We start from the raw sequence: 23,686 nt of genomic DNA, 5'->3' as shown, positions 1-23,686 counted from the left end.
TGCCGCGAGTGCCGAGCGACGGGGTGAAGGACGGCAAACACCCTCGCGCTCTGGTCTTGTCAGTTCGGGGTCACTGACAGAGAGCCGCCTTCAAAGGCAATCACCCAGAGCAAAGGAATGCGGCCAAGCGTAGAACGTGCACACTGCAGCTAGGCACGCGTAACCTCTCGATAGTCTCGAGCACCCCCACAACACTACGCAGACAGAGCAACAGGGACCGCTCGCGTCGTGCGCTCTCCTGCACGTGACCCCTTTACGAGGAGCAGGTCGCGAGTAGTCGGCTGTTTCCTGCTGCGGCGAGCACGCTTCGGTTGAGCGCGCATTCCTCCCCGCTTTGGGATCACTGCAAAGCAGAAGACGCGCACCCCTTCGACGTGGGCGACACCGCTGTGGTGCTGGCAGGTTCTAGTTGAGTCGCAACAAGTCCGGAGCACGTCGATTAGCTCCGTTTGAAGGGCCACAGATCCTACGACTAAATAAAACAGCTAGTTCACGGTCGAGCTTGACAACCCAGCGCACCAGCTCACCCGTCAGCAGGAAGTCCGCCCACTTTCGACTATGTAACTCTGTTCACTCGGTTGGACGACGATCAGAAGCAGCGCTCACCAAAGCCGCCTCAGATACTAAAACTACATCCTCGCGACACACACACCGACATGGGCGCGCACAACGAAACCAACGCGCCAGTAGTCTGCTGTGGGCTCCTGACAACGTGTCCTCAGTCAAATACCGACGGCCGATTGAAGCACAGTTCACTCGTCAGAGGCACGACGGCGGCGCAGCGACGCAGCCAGCGCAGGACAAAAAGGAACACGTTTCGCCGTCCGGCCAAAGCCGCACACGGGACGCCCAGCGATGGACCGCGCAGCTGCTGCAAGAGCGACGAGTTGGGCACCAAGCGGAGGTGGCCGTTGCATTCCGTCGAGGAGGAACCCAACCAGAGCCGGCCGTCTCTGGAACTCCAGCTATGCGGACCAGAGGGCGAGGAATGGATGGCGCGGAGCTGGGGGAGGGAGAGCCAAATAGCCCGCTTCTTCTTCCATGTTGTCTGGTGCGTGAGTGCGAGCGGCCGCCCTCTCTTTTTTTCCCGCAGTGAGAGAGAGAGATACTCTTTGTGCACGAGGTGCGTCGAGGAGGAGGACGGAGGAATCAGACGGGAGGGCGAAGCTGGACCGGAAGGAGGGGGAGAGACAAGACGGCAGCAGAGAACCAGCAGCAAGTCTGTTGCGTGGTGGCGGTGGTAGCGGCAGGATGGCTGGATCGCTCGGCGGGGCGCTCTAACGACAACAGGAACAGCAGCAGCCAGCACAGAGCCCCAGGTTACGGCGTCGCTGAGAGTGAGGGCAATAGCCAGCGTGCCGTTCCTCTCTCCTCTTCCTTCTCCTCATAGCATCCCTCTCTGCCTACTTGTATTTGCCGCCGTTTGGGACGGTTGCTTGAGGTAGGGGCGAGGGGGGAGGATACACATATATAAATAAACGTACGCGCGGTACGCACTACGGCGGCACGTCCACGACTTCTGCCGCTGCTGTTTGCCGTAGACCCCCACGGTGAAACGGTTGGTTTAGAGTGCGCGCCTTTTGTCCGCGGCTATTACCCTTTGGTGGCCGAGTCGCTGCTGCTGCGCCGGCAGGGCCGCGACGATGAGGGCCAACGACGCGCCATTATGGCAGCGCACTATCTGCGAGCTTCGAGTCACGAAGAGGCACGATGAGTTCGTGCGGCGTGAGCAAGGGACCACCACAACAAAGGAAACCCGAGACTGGAGAACTACAAAGAGATGAACGGGCGAGCCGCTGCTTCGAAGATGCGGCAGCGCATCATGACAGCATTCTTCGCTTTCCACCCCTCCTTTCCTCCTTTTCTTTTTTCGCTTGTGCAAAAAAGAATGCATGCACAGCGTGAGCGATGGTTTCCAATGCCACCACAACGCGGACCACTTTCTTCTGTCCGTGTGCGGGGAGCGCTCAACACCGCATTCACACGGAGAGCTTTGTGTCGACGCATGCATGGTCACTTTCTCTGACAGACGTTACCGTGATTCCTTGACCGTGTCATTGAGGCCGCCGGTTTAAAGCCAGCTCGTAGCTTCCGTGACAAGATTTTCGGGCGCTATTACGATAGCAGATGAGTGCACGTTCAGCTCGGCCAGCGCAGTCAGAAGCTTTAGCCCAGGCACACTGGAACGGCAAGCGACCTGGAGAAGGAGCTAGACGAGGCAGGCGCAATTCCCCTTGTAGGAGGAGGGGTGGCAAGTAGCACGCGGGGACGTTTCAGAAATACATACGATGCCGTCTGTCGCTACATACTGTTTCGGGAGCAAACAGCTCGCCGAATAAAACGCGCAGACATTCGCGGAAAACAGAAACAGGGTAACATCTATCTGCGCGGGTGGCGGTCTCGGATGATTTACGTTCCCGCCGCCACACCGCGCAGCATCTCCAGCTCACACCGCGACGGTCTTGTCAGCGGACGATCGCTCAACCGAGAATGCGCCGGAATCGCAAAAAGAAGGGCAGGCGAGAGGGGGAGGGGGCATGTGTATTTCAGAACGAACAAGTACCAGCGAACAAAGTAAAACATCCCGACGAAGACGACATCGTTCTTTACCGGGAAACTCCGCTACACTCGTACACAACGCGAGGCGGCGCACCTCCACAGGTGCCCCGGACAGAGGTAATTGTTTCTCGGAAGCCGGTGGTAGCGTACGTCTACACCGAGCAACAACGAATCAAATAGGAAGAAAGAAATAGGAGCGAGGCGCGCAGGGAACAGTAAATTGAGATCCGTCGCGGAACCGCATTCCGCGCGGGACCGACCCGGGGGGGAGGGGGGGTGGGGCTGCATGCACTTTCCGAAAACCGTGTACGCGATGGGGCGGCGCAGATAGCATCTCTCCGCCGGTGTAGAGGTGTTGCGCGCTGGCCGAAACCTCTCTCGGGGAAAGAATGCGAACGGAAAGAGGGAAGTCGAGAAACAAACAAGAAAAAGAGAGCGCTAGATTAAACAGGAACCTTTTTACTTTTTCCACTTACTGATATTTCAGGACGGGAGTTGCTTTTTGTGCACATTCGGGTGTCCGTATGCAATTTGAGGAAAGAAAAATCAATCTACTGTACTTTAGGGGCGCACACACTACAGGTGTCTCCAATACGAATCGGAACATCCAGTTTGAGCAAAAAGACGAAATTTTTCGGTTATTTGCGTATAAAAGTTGAGCGTGACTTTCGGATGCTATACACTAAAATGAAATCTTGTTAAAAAGACAGGTAAAAGTGTGCTTGTCGCGCATAATTGTCGAGTAATCACTAATTAAATCCTCGAGCTGTGTTCCCTTTCATATTGGGGGGACCCGTACAAAAAAGTCTGTAAACAAGCGATACGCTGGCAATATTTTTTTTTATTTTCCACTCAAAACAGCTCCGATTAGCACATTTTTTTCTTAACATACGGCTTCAATTTACATCCAGCGTCACAAATCAAACGGCCGCATACGTGTGACATAATTTCCATAACCGGTTCAGAACTATATACGCTCAGCGTACAGTGGTCACACCATACCGTAAATAAGCATTATCGCGATGCATCTTTAAAGCTTACAAGTTCCGTATGGTTGACAGCATCACTTAGTATAGCTATCACCCGTATTCTATAGACCGAACTGAAAAGAATGTCTAGAACAACGCTACATCAATAAGATCCAGCATGAATTATAGGGCGCTGGTGCATCGCGCCGTCCTTGTGAGCGTTCCACCAACGTCCCTCAACGTATCCGTTCGGGTAACTCGAATGAAAAGGAAAGCCACAGCCACACTTGACTGGAACACGAACGGAGCAATTCTACGCATATATCTGATACAAGGTTTGCACTCTGTAAAAAGCAAACATCGAAAGTACCAAAAACAAATCGGGGTATGTCATGTGTTAGACACTAGCATTCGAAAACAGCAGCTATTTTCACCATGAAATGACGCCTGAGTAGCCCGTGACGTGTAGAAGTACATACGATTTCGAGTGACAGATAAAACTGGCTTACTAGCTGATTCACTAGAAGGAGCTCTTCTAGTTTCCTCTCTAATACTCTGGCATTGAAGTGAGTGCCGTCATTCCCGGTGAACAGCTTCGGTCATCGGACAGAGTGGTTTACGATGGCTCCGAGTTAAGCGGTAATTCATCCCCTGGATAACACGCATAACGCACGTGACGAAATTTTCTTTTTCGTTGTTTTTATTTGTGAAGCTGAAATTCTGCGTGATACACACGTATTTGCAGATACCTTTAACAAGACAAGCTATTTGCAATGTTCCTGCATGTTTGATGTCCCTGCACACACTGTTGTTTTTGAGACGATGGTGCAAAAATAATAATCACAGAAAGGTGACTTGGAGTGTTGTATGCTCTACATTTCATTACTCTGGAGCATAGGGCGAGAAACAGCCCTTGGAAGAATCGATGACGAACGAAACCGAGAGTACTCGTCGCGATGACAGGAGACATAGAAAGCGGCCCTCTCTGACATACGCAGACGCCTCACACCGAGGCGCGAGTGAAAGCGCATAAGCACCCGGTTCTTCGCCCCGCGCCGCAAAGCATCGGGAAACATGGCACGCTGCGGGCGCACAAAGCGCACCGTCAACGCCGTCGCAGTCCCGAGGGTCGAGAAATCGCAGTCGGAGCTGGGGCCGAACAAAAGGGAGGCGAGTGCCGAAAGGGCAGCGGCGGTGATACAATCTGCGCCAGTCGGTGCGATGCGTAACATAAATACAAGGCCGCCGCGGAGGAGACGTCATTGTGCACGCCCCAGGGGCGCTCTCAGCGCGGGCAGGAAGCCCCTGGACAGGAACTCCATTGTTGGCCGGTGCCAAACGAAGGCGGCTGGCCGACGTTGCGCCTCACCCCCCTCCCTCCACACCTTCATTCCATGCGCCGTCAGCGCTTACCGTGTTTACCCGCATACAATTCAATCCTCATATAGTCCCTCCATGCCCCCTTTTCCCCACTGATTTTGAAGTAGGAAGGAAAGGTAATACAGGTAGTGCTCTGAGAGCAAGTCGACTTCATGAATGTGATCCAAAATTTGGTTTGTAACGTATAGAGAGCTTCAGTGGAGATGCGCCTCAACAAGCTATCGCTATAGAGGGTGTTGTTGGTACCTCTCGAAAAGAATGATTTTCTCTCTTCTCTTTCGCTCTCTTTCACCCTCTCCACTTGTAGAGTAGCCAAACACCCGGCCTGATTAACCACCCTCCCTTCACTTCTTTCTCTCAGTGTTTGTTCTACCGCAGCCTGTTGCCCGCGTGTGTGCATTCCTGGCTGTGAAGACGTCCCCAGTGCTACAGGTCCACCCACGTGCAGGTCAATTCCCTCTTTGCCACACATTCACTTCCGGTTATTCATTTTGAAAAAAAAAAGGGGGGGGGGGGTTATACACACGCAAATGCGGCATATTATACGCAAGCGTCCAGTGCGCCACAGCGGCGGTGTCGAAGGCCGTCGATGCACGGCTTTTTTTTTCTCTCTCTCTCTCTCGTGGTGGTTCACACTATTGTCCGAAACACATAGGCATTGATGTAAGCGAGAACCCGAATGAGAAGGAATGAGAAGTCTTGCGAGCGTGGATGGCCATTGTTTCGGAGTGCGTCTGTACAGGCGTGCGCTTAGCCGAAGCTTCTTGGCCCTGCATTTGTGACCGGAGAACTGTCCCGTTACACGCTACTGCGCCTTTCATTATTATAACCGTCGCTCTTGGTATATACAATCCCAATGTGCCGGCGTAGCCAGTTTACGCGGAGTTTCTGCTGGCGACAGTTGTAGTCGATCTCTGCGGAAATTACGCGTGTACACGGTGCGAACCTGCAGCCAGCGGTTGGTGATGAGTGCCAGAAAAAATGATTGTACAGAGAATAAAAAGAAAAGGGGGGCCCGATCGCAATGCTCCGCGACATTTAAAATAAATATTGAAGAAAGATACGGAGAACCGATTTAGAATCTGAAACAATTTTTAATAGGGTTAGGGAACCTGCCGATGGAACTGAAATCGTAAATATGCTCATGAAGCAAGTTTCCACGCAAAATGCACACAACGAAGGAGTGAAGAAGAGGAACTGGCAATATCAGCATGCGAGCTGTATGCCCTCCTCTGAGGTGCGACCTGCCGACAGGAGAGTGATCTTACCACATGATTTAGAAAGTTTACAGTGCGAACCCTGATTCTGCATAAATACAGACTGAGGCTCGGGATTCCGCTTCGCGAGAGCGTTGTCAACACTCCACATAGCTGTGAGATAAGAGAGCGTACATTCGAAACCAACAATTAACGCTGATTATCCGTGGTACCAAGCCGGGGTTCATGGCGCCGGGCGTGAACCTGGGATGGCGTTAAAAATAGAATATTACCAATAAAAATTGCTGGAGGTTTAGCATTGCTAAGCAAAAAATATTATACGAAAGCACAGTTTTTTGCAGGTGGACACTGCAGCCACATACTCAAAGCGTGACTGAGGTGTCCATTGACCCAGGGAGCCGGTTATGCTCATTTCCTTACCTCAAAATCATAGCTGGCTCCCTAGGCCACTGGACAGCTCAACCACGCTTTGAGGTACGTGGCGCTCGGGTGAAGCTGGCGGCCGCACGAGGGGGTGCTGGCGTCATTTGCGTTCCGCGTTCCGGCCGCAGGTTTCTGATGACGGCGGGGTTTTCGCACAATGAGCCAAGTAATGCTCTCGCATTAATAAGGTTATGGATACCATATATGACACTGGTCCGCTGAGAGCCGAATTCTCCAAGAAGTCAGACAATGTGTTTGAAAATGCACCACTCTGTGTCTGTGTTGGTGTTAAACGGAAACGCGCCTCCTTCACTTGGCGCGGGGAACAGAAATCTCAACAGACCGGCTCAAGAGAGCATCCCTCGATTTTAAGAGCGATGCGACAATGGAGAGGAAGTCCGCGAAAATTATCACCGGAGATACGTTGCAAGCAGTTTTGCAGAGAGAGAGAATCCGAGCGCCAGAAAAATCTTCAGGAAATAACGGTGCATGATTGGGACACGAACGGAACAGCTTTAGGAAACAGCCCGTGAATAAATCTCGAACGATGCATTCGACTTGCTCAGAGACGTATGGAGAGAGCATCGTGATGGGAAAAATTTTCTAAAGCGCCCAACAAACAGCCCACTCCAGCGAATCGGAAGCAGAACTACCGCACCTGCATTTATGCAGCGACTTTTCAATACAGCCAATCGCTAATCACGTCGCCAGCGGTAATGGCCCGGAGTATGCGATAGCAAAACAACCGAACAATCACGCACCGGTGCAACGCGCGAAAGAAGTGTTATCCTTCGTAAAAAAAAAAAGATATGGAAACGAAGGTATACTTGTTTTCTCATAGAAAGTTCCTAAGAAAGAAAGTCACAGTCATTGAAATCAAGGACAGCAATGGACCAGCATAAAAGTAACTTTTTGATTATTTTTATGATGGTCTCAAGAACGAAGCGGCTGTTGTCCGTCAAAGTATCTCCTTCAAGCCAATGGAGTTCGCCGATTCTCATGAACCGGCTAGCGTGACGGGACTACACACTTTCATCTGCCACTCCCTGCCTAGTCACTCTACAATAGCAGGCTTTTTGCATGCTTATGAGAATCGGCCGACGCCATTGGCTGGAAAGGTGCGCTTTGACGGGGAAAAGCCGTTTCGTTCTCGAGTTGTATCCGGCTATAGAATGACAACTAATTTTGTAGTCAATTTAGAAAAGAAATAATTTCACAAAAACTGCAAAAAAAATGATCCCATGCCGCTGATGCGATCCGAACTCGCAATTTCCGCATGTCGAATTCAGTGCTCCGTAAACAGAGCTGTGAGTTTCTCGCTCGATGGGACGAGGGGAGTCGATCGGAACGTTTAGGGACAGCGGTATGCGCTGGGAGCGGCTATTTCTGTACATTTTCTTCGGGGCCCCGCGCCCTCCCACAGGTCCGAAAATTGATGCCCGCATGTGCTTACGGCTTTCCATACAGGGGTATCGTATACCTGCGAGGATCCTTTATTTACATGGTCTGCAGACGACGCCACACGCAACAAGGTATATCGCGTATGCTTATACATCGCCTAAATGGGCGGCGAGCTTGCTTGGACGCCGCTCACGACGGACAGAAACACAGAAACAAAAGTGAAATCTGCAAAGCGCAATGTATACAGTGCTGTTGGGAGCTGTCCCCGCTCGCACGCAGCGCCCGGGTTCGATCGAAGCCGGCCTCCGCTTTAGGAACGCGCCAGAGCGTTTCTCTAAAGCCCCGGGCCTGTCTCCCGGGCGCGAGCGTACACACGGGATCGGCGCGGTCCCGTCCTTTCGGCAAACACGCTCGGCCGCTTCCGCATACACGAGCAATTGCCAAGCTGGACATCGTGGGGGAGAGAGAAGCATCGGGGAAGAAAAGGAAGGTGGACCCCCGAGGTGCCGCTGGAGCGATCTTTTTGCACGGGCAATCCAACACAGAGCTGCGGCTTGGCTGCCTTCACTCGACGCGTGTGCGTGCTCGTGCAGTCTCTTAAGATCCCGGATGGGGAAGCTGGACGACGTCAGGGAGCAGAGTCGAAGGGGTCGAACGGATGGAAGCACCGAGTGTGCGTGGCGGGGGAGTTATATGGGAGTGGGCACTCAGCGGCGTCAATTAGCGGCGCGTGTCAAAGGAAAGCGTCCGCGCGCTGTTGACCCTTGCCTCGACGCCGCCGTCTGGGCCGAAGGAACTCTGCGCGGCCTTTCCCGACCCGGCGCCTTTTTCTCTCCCGCTGATGGGAAGGAGCGCTCCCGACGGAGTGGGAGCGCGTCGTCGCGCTGTCGCAGAACGTTACCCGCAGCGGTGCTGCTGATGTGCCATGCAGTCACATAAAATTCCCTTACTTGGATCGAAAAATTCCTTTTTGGGGTACTTTTTCCCTAAATTTTGGAAAATATCTTTCTCTTTTCCAGTGTTGTTTCACGGTATTTTTTCATCAATACTGCCTGTCTTTCGGGATGAACTAAGGCCAGAACGCAGGACTCTGTTGTGGCAGTTCGTAGTGTTTTCGTAGTTCGTAGTGCCGAAAAAAATTTGTTCCCCTAATAAAATTCCCTAAAAACTCGCAGAAATTCTATTTGGCCCTAATTTCGGATCGAAAATTGTCTGAAACGGAAACATTTCCCTAAAATGAAACAGCATTGTGCTGCGGCGACCTGACTAGACTCTTCCGCATCACTCTGCCGCAAGGCGAAAGGTCTGAGCGCGCAGTGTACAGTGTTTGGTTTTATGGTTTCATGGGGGCTTAACGTCCCAAAGCGACTCAGGCTATGAGGGACGCCGTAGTGGAGGGCTCCGGAAATTTCGACCACCTGGGGGCCGGGATCGTGGGTGAAGAAATTGTGTACAGTCCGCGTTAAAGCGACGACACTTCGGTGCAGGCTTGCTTCTTGTTACGCTTGTAGATTCGGAGAAACTCTAATATCTATCAGGCTTCAGGGTCGGCTGAAGCGGCATAAGTTGTCGCTTCTCAACGCCAGCAAAATGAAAAGAAACACGCGTATTTTGGCGCGAACGGTCACTAACCACTCATGAAAGTTTGTAAGCTTTTGAGGTAATTTTTCCGCGGTGCAAGAATGCTGACAAGCTCCGTTTTCTTTTTAACAACGAAGAAAACACCCGCCGCATACTTTTGTGCCCACGTGACATATGGCGTAACGTGTTCCGCACGGAGTTGCATGTAAACAGCCGCTTGCACAGCGGAACCGCCCCAGCCCACGTTTCGTGGGTTTATGGCTGTCTGCGCGGAAAGCGAAACTGAGCATTGAGCGACGGCCCCACAAGAACTTTGTTTACGCCTTGCATTCGGATTGCTCTGCTCTGTTTCGCTCGCGCCACGGCCAAGCCGCGACTCCGGGGCCATCTTCCCAGCGGCGGAAAGTACGCGGCCAGCGCTGCGGCCCATTCCCAGAACCTTGGATTCCACCTCCGAAGAGTAGCCGCTTTCGCGGCTCGTAAACAAGCCTGCGCACAGCTGCCCTTTGACCCTTAGCGGTCCTCCTGACCCATTGGCATGGCACCAGCACGTGACGTGATAGCATAGGGACAATTTAGGTGTGCGCGTGGGGGGGGGGGGGGGGAACCTGAGGAACTTTAGCTCTATATACAGAGCACTGCCAAAATGTATCGCGCTCTCTTGTGCAGAACCCGCAAGATATAACCTTTTGTACCTAAAGCTCTTCCGTCTTCCCGCAACTTAGCACCTCGGTTTTCTCGAGCACGACACCAAGCCGGAGGAGCCGATGTCACTGACCCAGTCCCAAGAATACTAATATTGTGCACACGGTTAGAGAAAATCGCCGGTGGTGCAAATAATCTGCAGCTCCCACAACAGCGTTCTCCGCCGTTCACATCACATAGCAGGACTCTCAAAGAATACGCCCTTTATGCGTAGGAGCCCGAATAGGCATCGTTCAACTGTCACCGCCAGTTAGCAGTGCTCGTGAACCGCTGCAGCTTCTTGCACACAGGCGACGCTATGCTTCTCATGCAGCACCAACGGAGACCGAGGAACATGGACGTATACAGAGTTTAACGAAGTGATCGCTTCGTACGCCAGCCGGCAAGAAGGAATAAAAAAAGTCAAAACAATAAAAGAAAGAAATGCCGAGTAAAATGCGTCCCGGGACGGTTTGGGCCCCGAGGCCGCACCGTGAAGAGCACACTGTGCGCGGCACGCACTTGCGCAAACACTCGCCTCTTTCGCAGTCTCTTTTTTTCCGTTACTGCTAGAATTTTCTCTCCTCCTCCTCGTTCTCACAGTACACATGAGTTGCGCCCGTTTATTTTCCCGCCGGCCTGTATCCTTGCTCGCATTTCCTTAAAACTTGCGTTCTTTTTGGTGCGCAGTGTGTTGACGTCCTCATACACACACATTTATACGCGCGAGGTTGATTTAAAAGCGCGCGCGCATACCCCCCCCCCCCCCCCCCCCCCCACACACACACACACACAGAGATATACGCAGTCAATTTCTGTGCGCTTAACTATTGACGAAGCCAAATAGGACGACGTTTGAGGCGCTCAAAGTCTTCGGCCACGGAGCAAAGATTGGGAACAGCGTAGCTCTTTCGGGCGCACAGCGCGGCGGTAAAGCAGTACCTATTCCCCTTGTTTTCCTCGTATACGGTCAGTGGGCGCTCGCGCAATCGAATCTCTTTGATCCCGAGTTCCATTTGCATTTCGACGTTTGATCTGCGAGAGTAGAGGGAGGGAGCGAGAAGCGAACTTCCGCCGCTCCTCGAATCAAATGGAATTTCAGGGGGCCATCCGCGCGTGCTTAGTTCAACACGGGCCTGGATCGACGCACCGCGGAGTCGGCTCAGAAGTGTACGAAGCAATTTTAAACATGCACTCTGGCAGAAGACATTCACCCACACTATGCAGGCCGTTGGTTCTTTCCCGTTTCTTTTCAGAGTAAAATGAATTTATAGTTGCCGACAGCTGGTATTTGAAGAAGCCAACTTTTGTTTTTGTTTTTTAGGCGCAGTGCAAAGCTTGCCGTCCAAACTGCTCGATATATCCAAACGGTTCTGTTAGAAGCGCCGTGAAACATTTTAAGAATTTCTAGCTCAGTGGACGTGCTCGTCTTTATGTACTGTCGTGGACGCAGGGGCTATCTCGAACCCGGGCTCCGTTGGGTAGCGTGCCCGAGCCTTCGGGCTGAGGAAAGATAGAACTTGACGTTTGGGAAAACGAAAACAAGCGGGTTTAATGGCACTCTGGTGAAACTTATTCACATTATGAAGAAAAACAAACAGTCAAAATTCAAGAGTTGATGCGTCGAGCGACTGGATGAGCCCTGTCGCCAGGGCCCAGAGCGTCCGTTCTCACTCAGCTATCACGCTCCTTAAATCCCCTAAGGTCCGCCCCTTCACCAGGCAGTGGCCAATACAATACGGGGCACATTTCTCCAAGATGGGAAAAGTTGCACAGCACGTAGCAAGCGGAGGCACTCGTTGCAGAGTCCACCCGTGGGAACTGAAGAAAAGGAATCGCGAATCCGTTGCTATTTCGCACAGAGGTGCAACAGTATTGCAAGCGGCGCACAGGTGATTCGTGAGGCGCCGTGGGCCACAACTTCCGCAAGCCTTCTCCGGTCGGGCCGGCTCCTGTCGGACACGGTTAATTACTTGAAGGCGTCGTTCCCCTATTCCCCTGTCGTCTAGCTGTCCATCGTCGGTCGCTGCCCCAGGCGTCCTTCTTGCTGGGAATCAGTCAAAGGGAAGGCCATTCCCTCCTGAGCCAAGCGTGGGAAAATCTCCGCAGGTACTTTCACAGCCAGGCATCCTTTTTTTTTGTGGGGTCATCGGATGGTCAAACGGCGTGTCGCCAGCACAGTTGTAAACAGTACATTGATAGTGCTGAGAACGGTCGGTGAGCGCGATGGCGATCGTATGAGAGGAAAAGTGATATTTCTCACTATGTTGAACTGTTTTGTATCAGCATGTATAAGTTGTAAGTGTATTCAAGGTAAGTACTATTAGTACTGTAGGTGCAGTCTTGGTCAAAAGTCTCAAGTCCCCAGCGTTCAGCTGCAGCGAAATGAATGTTCCTAGAATGCTCCGTGTAGCAGATCATTCAAAACACAAGTCAACCAGGAAGCTTCCCTACCGCAAGAAGAAACCTTCTGCTAGCATTTCAAGGTCATTCGGTCTTTAATAGTGCTGCAATGGCTCTGTTATGCGACTGAAGCGAAAAACCCTTAGCCTTAAGACTTTTAGCCAAGAGTGCACAATAAGTATAACGCAATGTTTCTTTGAACACTACGACAGTATCTGGGCACACGCGCTTTCATGACTGTCGAACTACTTGTATGCTAATGAGTATACACTGGCTTGTGCGAATTTATATGCATACATGTAAACAAATGCGCTTGATGCGCGAAGCCATGTTTTGAGGTACGCCTCCTATAACCGTTCCAGATGACGACACAAATGAACGTCCCGACACTTGTTTTGTGTTGTGACCTAGATTTATGCCAGGCACCCCCGCGAACCCCTTTCACGGGTGACACGGGTGCATCGTGTGTCGAGTCGCTGGCTGCACTCAACGTGGCGCTGGATCATTTGACGTTCGGTAATGTTATCGCGAGCTCAGATACAGCGGCCGGTCCACGCAGGGACGTTGAATGCGCAGACACCAGTGAATGGAAGCGGGTCTCGCATAGCTGTGTAAGCGAGACCTTTGCGCGTTCCGAACGTTTCATCGCCTCGACAGCGCGACATATCGCGTTTCCCGTCGAAGCACCGCTCTGCAGCGCTTGTCACTGCCGTAATGAGAACCATAGTAATTGAGTCAATTTTTGCAGTAAGGGGCAGTGGAATGTATTTCTTCCGTGTGCGTTACTGTCGTGGAAGTATAATAAATTGCTTTGACACATAAAATCCGCGCGAAAAATATTGGTTTCTATTCTAATTGGCTTCCGGCAGCAACACAATAATTATCTGCACCCTAATGTACCTACCATGACCAGGTTGGCAACAGCGAGGCTGGGAAAATTGTATAAAAGAGGTCGCAAAAAAAGGACAAATACGACAAATGCCAACAAGGAAAATCGTACAAAGGTATTGTAAAGGTTGGGCAAATCCCATCTGACATGACGCCGTTATTATTACATAGGCGTGAAGAAACGACGGGCACTGTGGTCTGCTGTGCTCTGGGCGGAATGCGCGAGCCTTCGGTGAACTAACCGTCCAAATAGCGCGGCGCTTGGAACCAGGGATGCCATTGATTCCTACCCCGACAGTTACTTGCACTTTTCAGAATGTTGTCCATCAGCTTTCTGTGGCGCACGAAGCCATCGTATGACTGGCCAACGCGTGAAGACTGGTGTACGATCAGATGCTTGACAACACGACAGTCCATAGACTAATCAGTCAACACCGAGTGCATAACGAAAAAAAGGCCCAGGAACTTTTACTCTTCGTGATTGTAATTGTTATGTGATTTCAAGTTGACAAGCGCACGAGCTTTCCACCCTTTTTTTTCTTTCATGCCTCTATGGAAGCACTCTCGATATTTAATTCCAGTTCCACCGGTTTAATGATCCTCCTTTCTATCTTTTTTAGTCAGTTGACTTTTCGGGTGAACGCTACGCTGTGCAGGCTACATATGGACGGCTTTTTAGGGCAGCCAAGGACCCCAAATTAATTTTTTTATTATGTGATGTCACTTCATGCGCCTCGAAATTTCAGTATCCAAATACGCTAACCCTTTTGCGTTTTCCTCCACCGGACTGCGATTGTCTTAGCCTGAAGCTTGGATCGAGCCCGTGTACATATACAGGGTATTTCACGTAAGGCAATTAAAAAAAAGTTTTTTTAGTTAGAAGAGCGCTTTTTTGGCCATAGCATTACCAAGGGTGTAGTACATCAGAATGCAGCCAAGACTTGCTGACTAGCAAGATGTTAACCATTACTGTTAGGCTCCTTAATTATTTAAAGGCGTGTAGCCCATCGTAAGTAATATCCACATCAGTTTTTAGAATTTCGAAAGCGCGCACTCGGCCAGACTCGGCGCTGTGGCTCAACAAATTTTGGTTATTTCGATGAGTTACGTGCACTGGAGAAGTTGCTTTGCCTGCAAAGTTCTCGAAACCGCATGTATTTTGGCGCGGTGCAGGCAAAATTTGGGAGCAGGCTACATTCCTCTCAATAATTAAGGAGCCTAACAGTAATAGTCAAAAAGTTAACTAATCTGCTAGTCAGTACGTCTCCTTGGCTGCATTCTTACGTACTACATCATTGACAATGCTGTGCCGAAAAAAAAACGTTCCTCTAACTAAAAAAGCCCATTTAAAAAAAAATGTGTAAAGTATCAGGTGAAACGCCCTGTACGGCGAGTCGGCAACAAAACGCGGTATAGTCAGCCACCGTGGCCGATACTAGTAAACTTTACTGAACCCCGAGTTCACATTGTAAACGACCGTTGACGCATGCTTACGTAAATGTAGAACCTCGCATTACTACACCGTGTCTAACTCAATACCAGGACAAATATCCACACTGCTCGGATTCCCCTTCCTATATACTATGCATAACGTGGGCCTGCCAACATCAACCGAACCTTCTAACCATCTCCTCCTCTACACCGGAGACCTCGTAAGCTGCGCTGCTCAGCTCGCAGCTGTGTTACCAACGTTGCTGCAGTGAAACGAGCAAAGGAAACGGCCCTCTACACTGGAGCCCTGGACTAAGAGCCCCACCCGTCTTTCGCAACTTTTCTTTCTCTGTCTCCGAAAAATGTTTTCCTTACCACCAACACCTTCGTCACCGGTGCCGTGGTCAGTACAATAGGACCGGCGACTCATAACAGCCAACAGACTTTAATTGTGAAAACCGACGAGATAAGAGGTAGAGAATCACGAGTGCCATGTGAGTGGGAGCCAGACTCCGTACAGCCATAACAAAACTTTGTTTATACATCGACTGTGTATACAAACTTTTGTCTATAATGTCTACAGATTTTCTATAGACAAATCATATAGACTAATTGATAGGCAATACAAATCCAATCTATAGATTTAAGGTCATATGCAGACAGTCTATAGACTATAGGAATAGACAAGAGGAGATATAGGAAGTATAGACAATCTAGAGACCATTTTGATAAGAGAGAGGAGGCGGGGGGAAGCATACCTGTCTGGGGCTCCTGGTGCGGAAGACGTGGCAGTGCCTCTGGTCGGCTCGCTGCCTCGGCTCGCGGGCCAGGAAGGCGAACTGGAACTGGCCCGGGTTACACGTGGCCCAGCAGATGCGCTGCACCGCGTGCGCCATCAGCACCGCCTGCGCCAATGGGGCCAGCGCACGGGGGTTATTAGTCGCCAATGTCGCAGCCCTGCACCACGAATGGCTTCCCACCGGTTACGAATAGGCACGATGAGCCCGTGTCACTGCTAGTTAAAATACGTAAAATCAAGAAAAATTTATCGGCAAGAGATTCAAATTTTCGCTTACCAGCGAGGAGGTTTAATAAGGGGCTGACATTTAAAGACGCTCCTTTGAGGCACCCTTACACGAAACAGCTGAAGTACTGAGAGTGACGCTAGCTTTTGCGTGTACGCGCAAGTAACCCTCGCGACTAGTAATAAAAAAAAATGTAGACTAAGGAACGCGCCAGACAGAAAGGAGCGTTTAAAATCACAACAGATCTTGTCGCTGCCTGGCGCCTCAACCACAATAAAAAAAAAAAAAGCCGCCCGTGCGCGCGCGCGCGAAGCCGGCGGCGACAAGTGGAAAAATCGATGCCACCCCGAGTCTGGGCGACTTGGGAGGTCGTCGTCGGCCGGGCGGCGGAAGCCACAGGTGGACGCGGCTAGCAGCTCCGCGGCCGTGCCCAAGCTTCTCGCGCCCGGCGAAGTGCAGGCATAGCTATGACCGCCAGCACACCACCACGGGGTGTGGCCAGTGTGCGCTCTACACTGTACACACACACCACCGTGGGTCACACACACGCGTACTGCGTGTTACACCATAAGCAGCTACGAGGTGTAAGCCTCGCGCACAAGGAAGGTAAAAGGGCGGGGCTGTACACGCCCTACTTTAATCCGAATCCAAGCACGTCAGTGGCTGTCCAGAAAGCACACCTTAAGCAAATATAGCCGGAACCAGTCGAAGGGAATCATTGCTGTCACCGGTTGAAGACAGGTATACTCAAGCTACCTTTCTTTCTTTCTTTCCTTCTTTCTTTCTTTCTTTCCTTAGTCCGCCATTAAAAGCCACGGCTGCCATGGCGATCTCAAGACGCTGTCGCGGCTTAGTGCCCCGCCAAGCCGCTCAAGGGTCGCAGAAGGGGAGAAACGTATTATCGTTAAACGGGTGACTTATGACCGCGTAGTTAACCTGTACGAGCAGGCAGAGGAACACCGCCCTCCTCGCAGCCACTCGCCAACGACGCCGCGGTGGTGGTGGTGGGAAAGCCGTCGTTCGCGACGTGAGCGCACCACCGACTGCGAGCGAAGGTCCGGACCGGACGGTCTCGCGAGAGTGTGCAAACATTCCTTTGACGCGCGATGCCACCCGTGAGAGCGAGCGAGCCCCGCTGAAAGCAGCGCTCTCCGAGATCGCTATCGCGCGTCTAAACGCCGGCGCACCCCGATCACTCACTTTGCGAGCAAGGGGAGACGCCACCTGCTTCTCGGAAGGGTCCGTGTCCACGGTAAGAAGGCAATGAGAAGGAAGGGGGCGACGTTGCATGTTAATCGGTCTCTTTGCCTCCACGACGGGGCCAGCATCTTCGCTGGCCGCGCTTGTGGCCCTCTTCAATAGCCTCGGATGAGGAACGGGTCACTTTTCAAGCGGACAGTTCTCCCCGCTGTAATCATTATCCTCCCCCCGGTTAACTCTTTCCTCCTCTTCTCCATCGCTTCTATTTATTCCCAGAACTCGGCTTTCCTCTTTTCGTCGCCGGCACAGAGTTCGGAGACCCGTAGTCCCCGGCAGGGCGCGTAGCTCTTCACGCGCTAATACCTCTCTCTCTCTCTCTAAGGGCGACTTCTATTCTCTTTCTTTCCCTCTTACTTCCTTTCTTTCTTTTGTTTCTTTCTTTCCTTCTTCCTTCCTTTGGGAGAGTCCTGCGCATTGCGCGACTTCTTACCTAACCTTTGAAGCGCTCGCCGCATTTAAACGCGAAAGCGTTAAGGAGCTCGTGTCGCAGAAAAGCCGGTGTCATCGGCGTCGGCCGTGAGCGAAAAATCCCTCCTCCTCGCAATGTACGCCGCTGCCCCAACAGGTGGATGGATGGATGGATGGATGGATGGATACGGCTGAACCCTTTACATCGGGCGGTGGCTCAAGCCACCTATCCATGGCGCGCGACAGCAGCGCCTCCTAGGGTGCCTCGATGGGCCAGCGCCGCGGACATCCATAGTGTTCCTGTATATGCTCCCTGCGGGAGCACATGCAGGAACACTAGACATTCAGGCACCCTAGCGCCTCCCGCTCGTCTCGTTCGGGCGCAGTGGTCCGTGCGGGCACGCAGGAATCACGCGGTGAGCGGAGAACATCGCAGCGCACATCCAAAGCGCGTTCATCAGGAAGCTTGCGGCTTGCTTCCCGTTCGTTCGGCGCGGAAGCTATATGCTGGCGTTCGTGGCATCGGGTTTGTCGAGAACGATGTGCCGACGACGAACTACGACTGCAACTCGAGTCCCGCGCGTTTCAAAAAGGCGCTTGGCAGCGCTTCTACGTGGTTTGCCGCTCCGCGCGTCCGTTTCACCGTACATAGCAGAGCGATTTGTCTAACGGGCAAGGCGTCGCGCTGAACGGGCGATGGCGTTCCGTGGACTCCCTGGCAGTGCTGCAACACGCTGTCGCGTTCCAGGCGAAGCTTAAGCGTCCTCCAATTTTTTCGAAGCTGGTGCCGACTTGCCGAGCTGCGTTACTTGGCGGGGAATGCTCCGCCGAACTTCTCGACCACACATTGCAGAGATCATCTGTCTGTGTCGAAGTATCCGGAAGGCCAGCTCTCGACCGGCACGCTGAACAGCGGAGTGTAGTTTCGGAAGAAGGACGCCCCCAAATTTAAAGGAGTGACGCGCACCAATTTTTTTTTTTTCAGCTTAGCATGCGCACGCTCAGCGAAGTCATTTCCTACATCGTAATGCCGTTCCAAAGCAGCTATGACTTGTCCGTGGAGCAGCGGAAATCCAGTGGAAGAAACTTGAGCTCGGAATGCAAGACGACCGCGAACACCTTTCCGTCGTCCTGAGTTGAGCCGCCGCGGTGGCTCAGTGGTTATGGCGCTCGTCTGCTGACCCGAAAGACGCGGGTTCGATCCTGGTCGCGGCGGTCGAATTTCGATGGAGACGAAATTCTAGATGCCCGTGCACTGTTCGGTGTCAGTGCACGTTAAAGAAGCCCTGGTGGTCGAAATTTCCGGAGACCTTCACATACGGCGTCCCTCATAGCCTGAGTCGCTTTGGGACGTTAAACCCAATAACCCAAACTAAACCTATACAGTAATAATCTTAGCACAAATATGAGGCAATAATAATGACAATTGGCTTTGGGGAAAAGCAGGCGGAGGAGCTGCCTCATTTCTCTGTTGACACGCGAATCGCGCCGTGAGGGATGAAGTAGGCAGCGAAAAGATGTTTGGTTTATGTGGGTTTAGCGTCCCTAATCGACTCAGGCTATGAGGGACGCCGTAGTGGAGGGCTCCTGATAATTTAGACCACCTGGGGTTCTTTAACGTGAACTGACATCGCACAGTACACGGGCCTCAAGCAGCGACAGGAGGAAAAAAGAGGCGCCATAGTGTGTGGCTCCCGATAGATTTCGATCACTTTGCATCAGGTGATATGGAAAAAATAAACCTTTGTTTTGGATAACTCTGACTGATACCGGGCACTTTATTTTATGCGATTCTGATCCTGATTTTATTTTAGTCCTGATTGAGCTCCGGGCGTCAGCAGCCCGGCAGAGACGTCACGAGGCCAGGTTCATCTTTGTGTAAAGCCTCCCTCTTCCAGTCAACGGTGGCAGGCGGTGTGTGGGAACAACTGGGGAAGAGCACTGCTCCTGAAGAGCAACCTGGGTCTCACAAGCCGCACCAGTCACTTCCCGCAAAATCATCAACAGCTTCGAATGCTATCTTATTGCCAGCATACTATACTATAATTAGGTGCCTCTGTCTGCTTTTCATTTATTTGTATATCCGTTTTAACGCATGTCCAAAATAAAGGTTTGGTTTTCAAGTATCACATGCAAAGGGAAAGGATACGTTCTCCCGGTCAGTGTCGAACAAGAGGCCGTACATCGGCCCGTGACGAAGCGAGGGGCGAAACAGCCGAGAAAGCGCACATCCGCACAAAGTGATTGCCGTTTTCATACCTTGTGTGATGACCCCCATAATGCGCAGGTCCACACGGGACGGAGAGGCAAAGAGACACCGTATGGCTCAGTTTAAACAAACAGGTATATTCAATATTTACACATGGTTAAGGTTATACATCAGAGGCTGGGGCGTCCGAGCTTACGTGCCGACGACTTCATGGGGGCGATGGAGTGGCTCCGGAGTTGGGCTCGAGCGGTTGCTGGCAGAAGCTGCACGCCGTCGGGCTTCGGCACTGAAGGCCCTCTTCGCGAACGATGTCGTCCTGAGCGTGTATGCAGTAGAATTTCAATAGTCGTCCGTTTCTTCGAGGATGGTTCACAAACCCTTCCTCTAGTGTCGTTCGGCTTGGAAGATGAACAGGAGGCGAGCTTGTAGATGATGACAGCAGAGCATAATTTTACAACATACATATACAGGGAGTTAAACTGGAAAAAAGCAGAACTGAATTTACAAAAGAACAAACTTTGCACTACTTTACTCATCGACCGGGCAGGTTAGTGCCTAAGTAGCATCACATTACATGCTAAGCATGGAGCCCCAGCTCAGACTGGACTGCATCCGTTTACATGCGCTTTTAAGCACTTGATTAACAAAGGACTAAGGGCGGTCATTTTCAGTGGCCCGCCCAAAGCATCAATTCTCCAATCCAAAATAACATGCGAGATGGGGACCACCCCTTGGGTTGGGCTTAGCCTCGAACCCAGAGTCTGTTAACAATACAAACTAAATAAACAACAAAAACGCCACCACTCTCTCTCAAGTGAGAGTATACACAGGCTCTCTCTTCGGAGCTAATTCACTAGCGCCTGTCTTTCCACATTCTTGGCGAGTACTGCCTGTCCGCCATGACAGGTGTCCGTCACGGCCCTTCTGGGAATGCGCTTTTGTTCACGAGGCACGGCGGGAAGCTGTGGGTGCCTTCCCGGCGATAGCCCACGTCGAAAGGGGAAGGAGGGAAAGAATGTTGTCTTCGCGGTAGCGCATAGCGTCGGCTGTGGTACGGCGCGCTCTGGCCCGCTGACAGCTCCCTTGTCCTGGAATGTGCCCGGAAATTGGGGAGGATAAAGCCTGTTTCCCCGCGGCGGCGGCGGCGGGTCCGGTTGTTCTGGTCGTCACTCAAAGAGCATGGCTGGGTAATTGATGATGCCGCTGTCACGGCGGCGGGTCCCTTCGTTCTGGTCGTCACTCAAAGTGGATCCTCGTAGCACACACAAAGAAATACCTGGGTTTCCGTCTACGCCGCGCCGTCGAACAATGTACCTCGTAGCACACAAGGAATGTCACACTCGCTCACCCTCCAGAAGAATGTTCTCCGAACATTTGAGTCCCTGCAGCTCCCCTTGTTCAGAATCGCCTCGCACAGTGCGTCCGACAAAACACTTTTCGCTGCACTCAACACCACTGCACAACACCAATGCCTCCGCTGTCATAACTGGCGTCTCCAGGGGCAGCACTGATCTTCTTTTACAGATAAACATGAAACTCAGCACCCAAGCCTCTCTTTTCTAGTCCAAACTGGACGAAATAAATTTACCACAGTTATAAAGGAGCTCCCACTTCTAGCACGATCACGGCACAGACAAAAATATAGATAACGAAAGGAAGCAGGGCAGGTTCTGCATGCGCTCCGCATGCTCTCCTGTGAAGGTGTTACTTAATGACAGAAAGGTTTAACTACCAACTCCGATAACTTAACACATAAGCACATAGCAATGTTATGAGCTGTGGCATTACACAATTCTAACCAGTTCAAAACTCCGCTCTGTTTACGCCATTAGTCCGACTTAGCTTTCCGATTTCGCAGCGGATATCGGCCGTCATGAGTCATACTAAGTAAGTCTGTGCCCCTTTGTCTGCTTTGGGACTCGCGAGGGCTCGTGGCAGGAGCCTCTCCTGGCGTTATCTGCGCGGCAACCTCGCGCGCTTCTTCTTCTAGCAATGCATGAAGTAAATCCGGTGGCATTCTGGCCGTCACCTCTGGCGCCTGCCGAACAAATGCAGGAGAGGGCGTTTCTTGCGAACTATCTGCGCGCTCCGCTTCACTTCTGTCCCCATCAAAATCCGCGCTTTCCCTTTCCTCATTTCGTGAATACTGAACCGGTGCCGACTTGAGGCGATTTGCGTGTATCCTTATCAAGCGCCGGTTCACGTCTCGGACTCTGAAGTTTACCGGAGAAAGCTTCTCGACAACCTCGCACGGTCCTCTCCACTTCGTCTGGAACTTACGAGCTAGCCCAGTCTGCCTTTGGCAGTTTTCAATGTACACGCTGTCCCCCACATCAAACGGCGCGTCTCTAGCACTGCGATCGTGCACCTCCTTCCTGCGCTTCGCCGCTTTCTTTAAGGCCTCCTTTGCGATGTCCCTCGCCACTTGCAAGCGCGATTCTAGCTCCACCTTATAGTCGTCCAGTGAAGCGTATGGGACACGACGGGGGCCCTCTGGCACTTCACTAGGCTGATCCGGGTCTCGGCCGTAGAGAAGAAAGAATGGCGATTCGCCCGTGCTCTCGTGTGCTGCGGAATTGTAGGCAAACATTGCATACGGGAGCCACAAGTCCCAGTCCCGCTGGTCGCGCGAAACAAAATGCGACAGGAACCCGGCCACGGTTTGGTTCAGTCGCTCCACCGCGCCGTTGCAAGCCGGATGGTACGGTGTTGTCTGCTTCTTAGCGATCTTAAGCAGCTCGCAAACTCTCCTCATTAGCTGCGACACGAAGTTCGTTCCCCGATCTGTCAAGAGTTGCCTCGGGGGTCCATGTCGGAGCACGATCTGTTCGACAAATGCTCTTGCAACCGTGTCTGCCTTCTGATCTGGGAGTGCTACCGCTTCCGCGTATTTTGAAAGGTGGTCGACAAATACTAAAATGTACTTGTTTCCGGAAGTGGTCGTGGGCAATGGGCCCATTATGTCCATACCTGTCCGCTCGAAGGGAGCTGAAACCTCAGGGAACGGCTGAATTGGAGCTGGTCTTCGTCCCTTGGGTGTTTTTCTTTCGAGACAGGAATGACACTTCGCACAGTAGTCTCTAACATCCCGTCGCATGCCACTCCAAAAGTACAAACGCTCCACACGCCTGCGTGTCTTCGCTACGCCAAAATGACCGGCGCATGGCGCATCGTGAAACGCGCGAAGAACCCTTTCTGTCCACGACCGAGGTATGACGACTCTCTCCCAAGCGGTTTTCTCTGGTCTCCCTTTCCTGGTTGGCCTCGTGCGCCGACACAGGGTGCCGTCTTTGCCAATGAAATAACCTAGCTGTTCGGGATGAGACGGTGCGCCCTCTAGGCTTTCGATTATTCGCTTCAGGTCAGGATATTTGCACTGCTCTGTGCGTAATTCGGCGGGGTCGACTACGGGGACAAACTCATCTATAGCTGCCACGGCAGCTGTGCGGCTGAGTGCATCAGCATTCAGATGTGTCTTTCCTGACTTGTGCTCAACTTCAAAGCAGTATTCCTGCAGGTGTAGATTCCATCTAGCGAGTCGCGAGCTAGGGTCCCTGACACTCATCACCCATTTCAGAGGATGGCAGTCTGTGACTAGCTTGAATTTGCGGCCGTAAAGGTAGCATCTGAAGTGCTTTACTGCCCAGACAACGGCGAGGCACTCCCTTTCCGTAGCTCCGTACTTTTGCTCTGTGGGGCTCAGCTGTCGGCTAGCAAAAGCAACGGGATGTTCTTTGCCCTCGATAACCTGAGATAGCACGGCACCAACTGCGAACTTTGACGCATCTGTGGCCATAACGAAGGGCAAATTAAAATCCGGGTGGCGCAACAGCGGTGCACTCATTAGCT

At 52.0% G+C, this 23,686-nt stretch overlaps 1 protein-coding gene across 2 annotated transcripts in view; it reads right to left on the bottom strand.

Annotated features, from left to right (window-relative positions):
• The window catches only part of LOC144120566 (uncharacterized), a 215,506-nt gene that overhangs the window by 78,288 nt on the left and 113,532 nt on the right, over positions 1–23,686 (bottom strand). The window contains exon 4 of one of the 2 annotated variants that reach the window (XM_077653104.1): positions 15,694–15,840. The exons of the other annotated variant lie outside the window; for it this stretch is intronic. Coding sequence (XP_077509230.1) covers positions 15,694–15,840 — 147 coding nt within the window. The remainder of the gene's footprint in view (positions 1–15,693; positions 15,841–23,686) is intronic. 2 annotated transcript variants of the gene reach the window in all.

Source organism: Amblyomma americanum, chromosome 2 (assembly GCF_052857255.1).
Source record: "Amblyomma americanum isolate KBUSLIRL-KWMA chromosome 2, ASM5285725v1, whole genome shotgun sequence".
NCBI classification, from domain to species: domain Eukaryota; kingdom Metazoa; phylum Arthropoda; class Arachnida; order Ixodida; family Ixodidae; genus Amblyomma; species Amblyomma americanum.
Note: the sequence above shows the minus strand (reverse complement) of the source record. Positions and strands in the feature narration are given on the sequence as shown.